General features: G+C 39.8%; 1 protein-coding gene across 9 annotated transcripts in view; it reads right to left on the reverse strand.

The window, feature by feature from the left end:
• Positions 1-13154, reverse strand: part of SNAP91 (synaptosome associated protein 91) — a 155135-nt gene that overhangs the window by 28255 nt on the left and 113726 nt on the right. For 4 of the 9 annotated variants that reach the window (XM_068551696.1, XM_068551692.1, XM_068551694.1 and 1 more), the window contains exons 16-21: positions 8758-8865; positions 7846-8109; positions 7529-7606; positions 7297-7368; positions 6791-6874; positions 5402-5485 (exon numbers count right to left, since the gene is read on the reverse strand). The exons of 2 other annotated variants lie outside the window; for them this stretch is intronic. In XM_068551696.1, the coding sequence (XP_068407797.1) occupies positions 5402-5485; positions 6791-6874; positions 7297-7368; positions 7529-7606; positions 7846-8109; positions 8758-8865 (690 nt within the window). The remainder of the gene's footprint in view (positions 1-5401; positions 5486-6790; positions 6875-7296; positions 7369-7528; positions 7607-7845; positions 8110-8757; positions 8866-13154) is intronic. 3 more of the 9 variants (XM_068551698.1, XM_068551695.1, XM_068551697.1) reach the window with 3 other exon arrangements.

The following is a 13154-nucleotide window of genomic DNA, read 5'->3' on the forward strand; positions in this document are numbered from 1 at the left end:
ACAACCCTAGGAAGTTTCACAGATGAGGAAACTGAGGCCAGAGAGGTTAAATAATTTGCCCAAGGTCACAGGATGGCAAGTGCAGAGCCAGGATTCCACAAAAGAATCTTCCAGAGCCTTGGTTCTTCATCACAATACTACTTGGTGTCTTTCCGACAGCCAGGAGTAACGCCAGAGTTGTCCCCTTCTGATACATTTATAAACTTGACAGAGATCTAGAAAGATGACTTTCCCCCATTATACTCAGTTCTTATGACGCAGGTGCCCTCACAAACCTAGACTAATTAAAAAGCTAGGTGATATAGAATAACCAACTGATTATGTTAAAGAAGAAAAATCTGTTGCTATACTCTTAATGAAGAGCTAAGCAGGAAAATTATAGACATTAATTAAGGAGTTTGGGGAACTCCTCCTGTTAAGTGAGGAGTGTTAGAGCCCTGGAATAGAGGTAAGTAATAAGAGAACCCTAACCATGACTCTTTCTTTCTCTATGGTTCTGAATTATATTAAGAAAGGTGCTTTGTGGAATTGAAAATAAAGTAATAATCACTAGGCTTCCGGATGCCCTGCAGACATGTTTGAACTGTCCTACAACTGAATCACCAGCTACAGACACACTGCCTTTTATCACAGATGATTAGTCTTATGAATGTATCTTCCCACAGGGGAACGGCCTACACACTTAATGAAGTTCTACTAACGCAGACATATCAAAACTGACAGTCATCGTCTACATATCACTCGGGTTGAAGGAGTGCAATGTTAAAACTATCGGTAGATAAACACACTCCCACACATACTCCCCCACTCTCACACCTGCTCTATTATGTTAAAGACACTGTCATTTCCATTATTCTCAGTGGTAAAGTCAGTTATTAAATTCCATTTACTAAGATCAATCTGAGATAGTCAATATTTCTAGGAATAATACCCTGAGAACCTTTTGTCTGACAATTTTCTGTTTTTGACCCCCAGAGAGGATGAAAGAATTGGTCCTCTATAGACTTTCCCATTTAGTGGAAATGGTTAGTTATTATTTCCACACTGATTATATTTTAAATCAGTTCAAGGACTTCTGTGGCTCTGCTAAAAAAAAAAAAGCCAGCTGTGTCACGTGGTTAACAGAGAATGCAAAACTATGAAGGACCTCACAGGGCAGGCCCCTATTCTTCCCTACCTTTGGAATTAAAGATAGGAAGAGGCACAGTCCTATGCTAGTACAGATTATGGTACAGTTGCCCCAGAATGGTCTATTATGGAAGAACACGGTTTTCCTGTTTGATGTCAACCTCAGAAGTTAGGCATATCCTTCAACATACCTAACCTCCCTTAATAATTCACTTTTACACTGTCATCCAGGAATCTGCCTCTAGCTTTCAAACATCTGTATTTTCAGCTGGTACATCTTGAGAGGAATTTGACAGCTTTACTCTTCACTGTGTGAAATAATATTTCCTTCTGTTTGTTATAAACTTAACTCTCAAGGGTCCAGCCAGTCTCCGTCTGAGATACGGGTAATACCTGCATCCCACCAGTAACCTCGGTGACTTGGAGAGACTTATTCTGTTAGTCTGTTCTCCTTGGTCACAGCAGTTGCCTTTTCTAGAATTTTCTCTAGTGTCAACACCCTGGGTGCACCAAACAGAACTTGAAATTTTTACTCAAGGAGTAGAAGGTGACTAAGATGATATTTTATCCATAGTTCAATTGTGGAATTGGTATTCTTTGACAGTTCTAGAAGTAAATTAAATGAAGAAGAATAACAAGTTTTTCTGGGAGATAAGCCCATTTTTAAGAGATTATCCACTTAGCCTTTATTTTCTAGTTTTAAATTACAAACCAAGTTTTGATAAAGCTTTCTCCCCAATTTTGATATGATTCTTAATTTTTGGTTTAAAATCTCTAAAAATCATTTAAAAAATTTAGTTACACTACATCTTTATTGCATTTCCCTTGTTACTTACATGCATATTTATTCCCTCAAAAAAATCTAACCTCAGTCAAGCATAAGGTAAGATCTCCTCCCAGTCCAGCAACGGACATTACATTCTGGACAGTCTAAACCTCCCATTACTGTGTCTGTGTATTATTTTTCTTTTTTACTCTTTCACAATCGTCTTATTACTGAAAGCCAATAATACAAGATTCTAGAGACTCACATAATACAACCTTCTCTCTCTCTCTCTTTTTTTTTTTTTAATTCAAATTCCTACTTTGAACCTGATGGCAGTTGTGGACTTATTTGTTATCCATAATTAGGCTCATTTATCTTTTAAAATAATGTTCCTCTTTATTTCAATAGCCTGTGGACTTAGCTGATCTATCTCCACAGACACACACACAGGTATAACCCAATACCTAAGCTAAGCATTCATTTGCAGTGAATGCTAAGCTTCACTGCAAATTACTGTAACACAGGGCCCCGAATATTTGTCCTATCACTGATATTCATCAAATAAAGATGTCTAGGCAATGTGAAAACTCAGAATAGGCACTGTCAGCTAGATTACCTATATAAATATGACTGTGATTTTATATTGTATATATTTGCAGGGTTTGTGTTTATTCATTTTTTGGCTAGGAAAGTTGCTTCTGGTTCATAAGATAGAATTATATTAATGGTCCATGATATTCTTCACTGAAAACATGGCTTCTTGCTATTTTGTTACTTGAGCAAGCATGAAAAATGTTTTTCTATAAGCAAAACAGAAGTATGAAAAACCTTCCAAATAATTAAGAACTGGAGAAATTAGAAGTAATTTAAAATTTCCTATATCAGGCTATTAGGTGAAAATTTCTTACATCAGGATATTGGCCCATGCCAAGTAAATCAGACACAGAAATGTACAAACTCAATTTCAAGAAATATTTGGAAAGCAAACTAGACATTAAAACCCATTTATACCTATTTATATTAAAAAGTTACTTTAAATAGGAAAAAAAATAGAGAAAAACATGTACACAAAAATACCTTTCCCATCACTGAAATAATCACAAGAAGATGCGGTGGAAAAGGGGGGAAAGGCACAGTCAACAACATCTATGTAAATGACACTGTCACTTTCAGCACTGATTTCTCCTCTTTTCTACCCCATTTTACTAAGATTTCTGGATGGACAACACAGTTGAGTAATCTAAGCTTGCTTCTAGTGAAGGGACCTGACTTGCACTTTCTGTGCACTTCCCCCGTGGGACCCATCCATGTACCAAGCTGAGCAGTGGAGGCTCAGCTACCTGCTCTTAGACTCAGCAGTAGGTGACAGAACCCTTCCTGCTCGTTGCAGGTGTATCTGAGTTCCATCTCATCTCCCAGGATCAAATCTCTCAGCTCTGTCACTGACGTCTGACTTGGCACTGGAAGGGAACAGTGGCTTTCCCCACTGGCCTCTCTGCTCCTGTTTCTAGTGTACCTGGCTCATTTGGAAACACAGTATCTCACGTTCTAGCCCTGGAAGCACAGAGAGCCCAAACAAACTGGGGACACTGGAGAAGACGACATGGCTTTGCAGCGCTGGATGCGGTCAGCGGTGGCTGATCACTCTGCCAGGCTTCTGTCTGGCAGGCTTCAAACCCCTTGCTGGGGTCTGCGGCAGGATGGGGGCTACCCAGAGAGAAAGACAGACTTCGTAGAATTTTGCAAAAAGCTGGAACGTTTGATTTCATGTGCTACCTCAAGCTTAATTATAACTTCAGAGCAAAAGGGTTATAATTAGCAACCTCATGTAAAAATTGACAAGGTCATTTCCCCCAAATATGCTATTTCTGTGGCCCGTTAAAATCCTTTCGCTGAACCTTGAAAACATGGATTAAGTTTACTGGTTTAGTAAGAGCTTCAAAGTTACTGTGACCGATTTGAAGCTGTTATGAAGACTACCTAGGTCAGGAGAAAAGCCAGGCAAGGTAGTATTTTTTTCCCCAAGTAACCAGCTGTGGTCTGTGTTAAGTGTACTGTCTCTTATACTTGTAGCTTCCAAAGTCCACAGTGACGTCACAGTGGAACCCTGGCTCTTCACCCTTCAGGAAAATATCGGTTGGCAGTTACTGGTTTGAAGTGGATTCAGAAAACAAGAGTGTCATGTTTAACCAGGGTAGTCTGGAGAGAATTGCAAAGATGCAAAAGAAATGCTATTGCCCCTGGGAAAGACTGTTAAACAACCTGTCTGAATGACTGATAGAAGGAAAGGGTAACAGCAGGGCTGTGATGGCACCTCCAGACTCTGGACCTTGTGTCAAACTTCCTACAACTTGGAAAGCTGGTGGGGGTCCTTTAACGAGGTCACTAGTCGTCACTAATCCAAGAACGAATGTTCCTTAGTGTGCTGTTCCTGGTGTCAGGATTGTTCATTACACTAAAAAAATGAGAACTAGTCTCTCAGCCTATCAAGGGCTACCTGGGCAGCAGGGAATTGAAGTTGAGAGACTCCAGACATTGGTGACGTCCTTGTGCTGATGTGAGCCACACTCTCATCAGCCCCTTGCCAACCCTGTGACAAAATGCATCCCTTGCGATGACAGGGGAGGGACATCAAAGCTGCATCTGAGTGTCTGTGGCCTCGGCGATGCCACTGCCGTACCTCCTGTTATGTACCCTTCTAAGTCAAGTCAGAGCAAGGTAAACCAGCAGCGTCTGCTGAGATACTGTTGACTGAGAACTTGAACCTGAAACTTACTACTGTGGTCTGACAACTGGCAAATGCTTTGCTTGTAACAATAATAATGTCTAGGTCTAGCTATCATTAAGCACACTTTGATTTGGTCCCAAGGAAAACTATTAGTTGGCTTTTATTATCTTTGAGTCGTTGAAATGTTTCCTGCTATTCTATCTATCCCATCCTGGCAATGAGCAATAATCCTAGGCACCTTGTGCCAATCTACTTCACACTATGGCCCTGTTGAACTGGGATCACTCCAGGGGTTTTCAGATAGGAGAATGATCAGTTATTTTACAGTGTCATATAGGTAGCAGCGGCTTCAACCCAATGGTGGAACTCTGTAACAGTTTCTCATATTACAGAACCAACTGTCAAATATCACGGTACTTTTCCCCAAAAATTCCTTAAAAAAAAAAGGTGGGCACGGGCAATACAAGATAAAAATTGCTACATAAGCACATTACCTCCTTAATAAACAAAAAAGGATGTGCTAACTGAAAGTAACGCATATTAAGAGCATCCAAGGAGCCACAGGGGTGGCTTGTGTACAACTGTGATTTTAAGACCAGTTTCATCAAATCCTGGGAAATAATCAACCTTCTATTACACAGTGTCTTGCTTTTCAATGTCATGTCTCAAAAGGGAAAGAAAACATGCACCTTGAAATTTATATAATATCTGTTACTTATAAAAATACATCCAAACTTAACTTTAACAGAACACCGTTTTATGTTAATGTAATTAATTACCAGCTAGTAGGTCTGCAGATGCTGACGAGCTAGAAGCAGCCTGAGGTGCAGGTTGAGGTTCAGAAGCACTACTTCCAAATGCATCTACCCATTATCCATTATGCAGCAAAAAAGTAAAAGAGTGTAAACAGTAAGTACAGTAAGTAAGGGAAGTGATTTCCCGAGAAATGCACAGACATGACACTCTGTGAGGTAAGCCTGTCTCCTGCGGATGTGTTAAATGACTTAGTGGACTGAATTACGCCCTGACCAGTTTATTCTCTCAAAAGATGACTTCTAAGCTATTTAAGAATTAACATCTCTTTGTAAGAGTAGGAGAACTCTTTTTCTTTCTTTTTTTTTTTTTAAGAATAAAACTTTGGGACTAAATTCTGTAAATTCTAATTCCTATCCAAACAGGATCAAAGTTTTTAAAATTTTTGCCCAAAGGTAAAACGAAAGAATCTTCCCACTTAGAACTCTATTAAATAAAATTTAACAAACTTAATTCAAACAGCAGCAGCCCTACTTGTACATATATATTAAATTTCAGTGTTTATTTGCACAAGTTTTGAGCCCCTGAATGTCACAGACTGTGACATCTTTGTACCCCGTGTACCCATCATGGCACATGCCATGATGTGTCAATGTACTATAGGTACTCAGTGTGGGTTTAATTTGCTAAGGATGGTATTTTATCCCATAGCATACACATTTATAGACATTCATGAAGAAATCACTTCAAACCTGGACTTTTCCCTATAAATTTACTGCTAATAGAAGACTTCGAATGTATCATCCAAATGAGTAGTTCAAGAGTTAATTCAGTACATCTGCCTATCTTCTGATAACACACAGGAAAAGGAAAATGCATTTAAATCAGTGAAACATCTTCCAGTTCTCTGGGAGGATTTAGAAACATGAAACGCAACATAAATAAACCCTATAGAATAACGTATGACATCTAGAGCTTATGCTTTCAGTTCTGACTGACTCATGTCTTTTCAATTCTGAATTATCTATGTTTATATCGCTTTTAAGAGCTTAGAAATGTTGATTTAGCCAACAGATCGGGATCACTAAGGAAGAGCAGTAGAAGGAAATTCCAATCAGCTGATTCTACATTAGGACGAACAAAAAGTTAAAAACACAAAGACTTCAAATGAAAAGACTTCAAATGAAAAATGATCTGGTTTTGTTAGGACATGCACTAAAAAATATGATGAACTGACGAGCATGTAGATGATGATGACAAATGGAAAAGATCTTAACGTAAGTTTACATTTAAAAGATGGAAATAACTTCACATAGTCGAAAGAAAAAAGGCGACGTATCATGAAATAGAAGATCTAAAAACTATTCTGAGGGAAAAAAAGATTCTGTGAGTGTTGAAGGAGGAGAGATACGCACCCCCAAAAAGGTCTATCACACCTGAAGACTCCACCTTTGCTGGCGAGGCAGTGGTTGCAGGAGATGGTGCTACAAACGTATCCACTGTAGCAAAGCACAGAACAGGACAAAGTGCATGTCACCCAAAGGAAAATGAAACCATGAGCCTCGACAAATGGCTTCTTGAGATTTCATGTTGAATAGCCCGAAGACTGTAGACAATCTTAACAGTTAAGGAAAAGCCAACAGATTTAAAAATACATACTTTCCAGAAGAAAATAAAACTTTTGACCCCTGAGGTCAGAGGTTTTAGTGTGAAAAAGAGGTTTTCTCTTTTCAGTCGGCAGTAGATTTGAAATATTTACCCTCATCAGTTGGGGATGGACACAAAATGAGACTTTTTTATTGTAAAGTGGGTTTTGAGTGTAAAAGAACTCAAGACGAACCCGCGTGTTTTCGCATCCGCCTCTCCACATATGACGCCCACAAGACGTCTCGGAAGGCTTCACCTTGGCAAAAGCACTCACCGGATAGGAGGTCAGCCGTGAGAGAGCTCTCAGGCACGGGAGAGGCCCCTTGTGGTGGAGAGGAGAAAGCATCTTCCAAAAGTGAAACAAACCAAAACCAAGCAGAGGTAAGTAGAGAGCTGAAATCAAAGTCACAAGTCTAACGAGTGCATTATCACAGGTGAGGACAAAGGGCTTAGTCATGAAAACATCTAGGCAAATTAGTGTAAAGAAAGGGGGGCGTTGGCTTTACCTGTCCCAAACAGGTCTATGCTCAGAGCAGCATCTGGCTTAGGCGCGGGGGCGACTTCGGGAGCAGACTCAAATAAATCTAAGACCAAGAACACACGTGCCTTTACTCAACTGGACAAACCCGCCTGAAACAGCGTCACTTTCCAGTTGTGCGTGAGCACTCTGGAGGGTTCCGAAACGAGCTGCAAATGGTTGCTGGAGAACCATTTAACGACACAATCACCATGCAGACAGAGGTGTGGATGCAGTACATCACAAGGACCAGAATTCAATCCACCAGGTAGAAAGAGTTCAACGACAATGACAAAAAAAAATTACCACCAAAGATATCTAGAGCAGGAGGAGCGGTGGTGGTGGCGGCGGAGGTGGTGGCAGTGGTGGCAGCGGCAGCTGTGGTGGCAGCGGTAGTGGCAGCGGTGGCAGCTGCGACGGCGGGAGCAGGAGAAGGAGCGGTGGCGGGAACCGGAGGGGCTGTGCTAGCTGTAGGGGTAACTACAGGAACACTGGTCTCAGGTGGCTTCATTGCAAAGAGGTCCAGCTCGGGTGCAGCCTCTGCACTACCTTCAGACGGGGCAAAGGGGTCTTGGGGAAAGGAAAGCGGAGACACATACAGCATCAGTAAGGAAAGAGACAACAGAGGGGCGTCAAAACTATAGGTACGAGACACCTGGCACAGATATTCACAAGTGAGAGCTAGGCATTAGGTGGCCTGCTTTGAGCTACTACCCTATTAGCAGGGGTCAGTCATTAGGATGTTTTTCTAAAGAGAAAAGAAAATGTAGTAGGCACCACGAAGTTCAGAAACGGAAACACTTCAGAGTATTGTCAGATTAGCCTACAGTCTAGGATCAGAGATGGTTATTCAAATCCTTACTTTAATCTGGTCAATTTGGTAGCTTGGAAAATTCATGAAAACACGCCTACATATTGGAACTCAGTGTTACAAAAGAGTACAATACAGCATTAGAGGGAAACAAACAAACAAAAAAACATTAAGAGAGCATACTTGCAATGACAAAAATTGTCAATCTTGAGAAATTGTCAATTTTGATAAGGATGCCCTTCGTTTTCTTAATGTTTTTAAGTGCCCGCATTCTTTATTCTATTACGATGAGTGATACTTTATACTCAGAAGAAAGCAAATTTAGAAACACATAGGGCCAAGTCTAGCTACGGGAGTTTCACATCAGGACAGAACGACAACAGATGGGCTCAGGACTGGAAACCCACCGTTTCCTGAACACGCATCAAGCGCCGCGGCTACAGGGGTCGGGGGTGCTGGCGCAGTGGCCCCTTCGGATGCTGCAGGGGCCTCCCCGGGAGAAGCTGCAAAGGCATCTTGGGTGCAGGTTTTAAAACAACAGAAATGAAAGGGACAAAAAGAGAAGAAAAATATAGTAAAAGAACCAAGTTAAATTGCAAAGAAGGCTCCCTTATACAACATGAATTGCTTCAAACGCATTTTTATGGCCCATGCACTGTTGGCGGTCACAAGACAATGACTCTTGGCGCCCCTTCATGTTGGTCACATGCAAGTGGTACACTGTTGATCCTGCCGGGGCCTGCAAGGATCCAAAAGGTAACAAGATTCTCATTGTATAAGGGCTCTGAGAAGCATGTTTTATGTATCATTACAAAGCAATGGATGTGAAAAATAAAACACAAAAATCACTTCATTATGCAATTTAAGACATTGATCTTTCATGTCCAGGTAATATTTATATACTATGTGACTATGATGTCTCTGACTAGTGGTTTCTAGCAAACACGGATATCTTCTTTAAGCCCAATAAAATTAAATACATGATGATGATGTAAACAATTTTAGTTTACATGTCCTTTTATAGTCTACTACAGACGAAATTACACTGTTAACATGAAAGGTATACTAAATGTTCATAAAAGTTAAATCTTCACTATCCCTGGAAGACATTTTCAGACACAACCAAGGATTTGTTCTAAAGAACTAAAGAAAAAAAATGAGGAGATGACACCATAATGCCTTTATTTTGACTTAAATTTATAGCTGTTTTCAAATACTGCATTGCCCCAGTTATGTGGACAATGATCCGTTTTCAACAGATTAAAAATGTAGCTTCATGTTTTAAGACTACAAGCGTATAACTATCTATAGTAGATTATAATAATATACAGTGGATCCATTAACATGCAGGTGGCCTCCATTTATAAATGTCCAATTTATCAATGGCTGATGAGTACAAATGATTCCCAATGTGTTTCTGTCAACACACCATGTTAATTATGGTAAAAAAAAAAAAAATCCTGGAGCTTTCAAAGAAACCCTTTAGTTCCAAAGTACAGAAGGAATGAAGCCATCATAAATATGCCTTGCCTAGAAGAAATTTATGGAAGGTAGGGACCAACAAGAACCTACCACTGACCTGCTAGATTTCCCATCCTAAAATACCGCCTTCTGCAATATCTACCAGTGTTCCCTAGAACACTGTTCCTCTAGCCATTAAAAAGAATTCGTCAAACATGCTTGGGAAATGCTACACAGTATACCCACTTTCTCAGAGATTTATGTGGTATATTGGGCTGTAGGAAGTCCTGCAGTCGAGACACTTGTTTCTCAGGTTCACCCAGCGTGTTCCAAACTGATCTGAGTATGAGACACATTATGGTAACGTCCTGAAGCCCGGCCTTAACAAACATTAAACATTAGAGACTCACTTGAGTTAAAAGGTCCTTTACAAAAACACAAATATCCCAAAAGGGACAATGGGACAATCATATGTTACAGCTTGATTTGATTGCTTCCCACAGCTACACTGAGGGAATATATATATGTTCTGAGTAGAGGTCAGTCAGGGGAGAGGCTGAATAATAATAATGGAGTAGGAAAAACACACCAGGGGATAGGACAGACACACCTCCTCAGATGCCATGTTAAGGATACTATCACAGAGGACTTAGAGCAACTTGAAAGCACTAACAGCTGGGGCAGAAGACCACAAGAAAAGTCTAAGAGGAGGTTGGGAGGGCTGAAAATATTTTGCCACAGGTCAGGTCTGTTTTCTTTCTTTTCATTCTTAGAAAATTTGGGACTGAGGGTAATGCCATTGGAAGTAATAGAAACAGTAATAGCAGTCACTATTTATGTGCCAGTCGCTGTGTAAATATTTTATTTGCGTTATTAAATTTAATTCCTACAACTTTCTTGTGATATAGGTTTTATCATCTCCACTTTGTAGGTAAGAGAACAGAAACTTGTAAAGTCTGAGGATGTGACCAAGGTCCGGCAAGTGGCGGAGTCAGGATTTGGCTGTAAGTTGTTTGACGGAGGTTTGGGTGTTTGACCACTCTACTGTTATGAACTGTGCCACATTCTACTATATTGTTCCCTCCTTGTAGGATGGAATAAGTACCAGTTATATCAGCGCTAGAGTTCAAACAAATATTCACAGGCTGGCCTCCTTAATTTCTGTGTACGTAGGTGAAACCCATATTTGTAGCTATATCTTTAGGAGAGGTGGTGTCCCTCCATCCCCGGTCAGCAAGACATCTCCTTTTAATGCTTCTCTGAAACTAAACATTGTAAACTTAACTCATCAACTGTCAACACTTCTCTTAAACAAAGGAGCCCCAGCTGCTCCAGCCCCCAGCTGCTAAGTCTTCCCAGGCCATTTGATGGAGATGTGAACAAGTGAGACTGGATGATCCCAGCCCCACAGCCTCTGTCTGACTGTAGCCACGAAAGGGACCCTGAGAGACAACCGTCCAGCTGAGCCCACTAGAACCCCCGGGACTGTCAGAGATAATAATATAATTTTGATTTTGTTTAAAAAAACAGCAAAACTTCTTAGCTACTCAGCTTTCTTTCATCATCGATGGCAGCATTATCCTTCCAGCACTGAAAGCTAAAGTCATCTCCAATCTAGTTCTCTTTCCCTTGTTACCCATTTGCAGTTCAGGTCTACATTCTGCCAATTACCAACCAGTGCTACTTCCAGGAAATGCATGTTCCTGCTTTTCTACTGTTATGGACTCAGTCCAGCCTTACCCAGCAAACCAGTCTCTGACACTGCTGCAGACTAGCCTTCTCTTCCTTCTGGAAATCTAGGAAGAATTTTCTCCCTCACTTTTTATCATGTGACTGACTACCTTTGTAAAAATTTCTTACTGCTATTGTCTTCTCCAGCCTGAACTCCTCTCCCTGTCTTCTCCAGGCACACACACCATCTTTAAATCACGTACTCGGCACAAAAGTTTCAATCATTCTCAGCGTCTTGAGCCCAAGGGTCCCCATTCCAGTCCATTTTCTTCCCCAAAGGTCCCAGATTGTAAGACTCTTACATGAAATCTAGTTGTAGGTGCTTATATTTAAGTATTGGTTTTAAGGAAGATTGATTAACTTGGTTTGTTAACCAATTTGTTCAAATGAAGTCAGGTTTGGGAGGCAAGTTCTTTGGTTTTCCAGCCACTTGGTTCTGTGCTCACAGCCTACCATCATGGAGGCCTGCTCACAAATTAACACAGTTGACTGAAAGGGTACCCTGGTGAACATGCAGAGGAATTAGCATCAATTTAGCATTGCACTGCTTAGAAAAAAACTGTATTGTTACAAACTAACGTGCTGTTGTTAGTAGAGTTTACATCAATGAAAAACAGAATGCTTTTAAGGATTTTGTGTTTTATCTTTATCAGTATCTAAGTTTTACTAAATTTTTAAAGCATAACACTGCCTTGCAGTCCTGTTCTGCCTGACCACAGAAGGCAGAAGGCAGATTTCATTTCTTAAAAGTTCCCTTTAAAAAAATAAGCATTTAGTAAATATAATGTTTCTAAAAATTTTTTTGTAATGACTTACATTGAAACGACTAAAACATTATGTGGGTATCAATCTGAGTATTTTAAAATAACAGACACTCCATATTTTTCAAATTTGTAATGAAAATACAAGACTAAAATACACAGAAAAATTTAACATTTCAGTATTTCATATTCCTGAAATTAAACAATTAGCCATTATTCAGAAATTAAAACTCATTAAGCTTATTTCTAAAGAAATCTACTTAATACTGCTATATATGCTACATAAAACCTCAAAGGGGCATACTGTAAAGTCATATAAATGAAAGAACTGGTGCTCTTATTATTCAAAAATTCTACCACTTGCCCATTTTAGAGATACAAAATTTTAAAAAAATGGCCACACAACACGACCAAAGAGATTTTAGTTTAAGTTTTAATTTAAAATCTTACCTCTAAATGATTCCTTATAAATCCATAAAGAACACGAAAGAAATCAGGGAGTATCACTGAAAACTACAAGACAGACAGTGACACATATAGATTTCTGAACATAAAGGATAGAGATTTCACAGCTCTCAGAGGCCGGGAGACAGTTTACAGAACTATAAAGATTAGTAAAAATAATTGTGATGAGATTTGCAGATGTCCTCATCTTTACTTATCCTCCAGCCAGATGACTAGAAAGGATATTGGTGAAATTAAAGGAGAGCCTCCATTCTTTGGCATTAAATTATATGATTTTCTACAGTACTGACCTTTTAAATTTGTATTTCGGGGTAGAAAGACTGACATCATGAAAATATTTTCAAACATACAGGTTCTTCTGCTTGATGACTGTCGTCAAAGCAGTA

This window comes from Eschrichtius robustus, chromosome 9, assembly GCF_028021215.1.
Source record: "Eschrichtius robustus isolate mEscRob2 chromosome 9, mEscRob2.pri, whole genome shotgun sequence".
Taxonomy (NCBI): Eukaryota; Metazoa; Chordata; class Mammalia; order Artiodactyla; family Eschrichtiidae; genus Eschrichtius; species Eschrichtius robustus.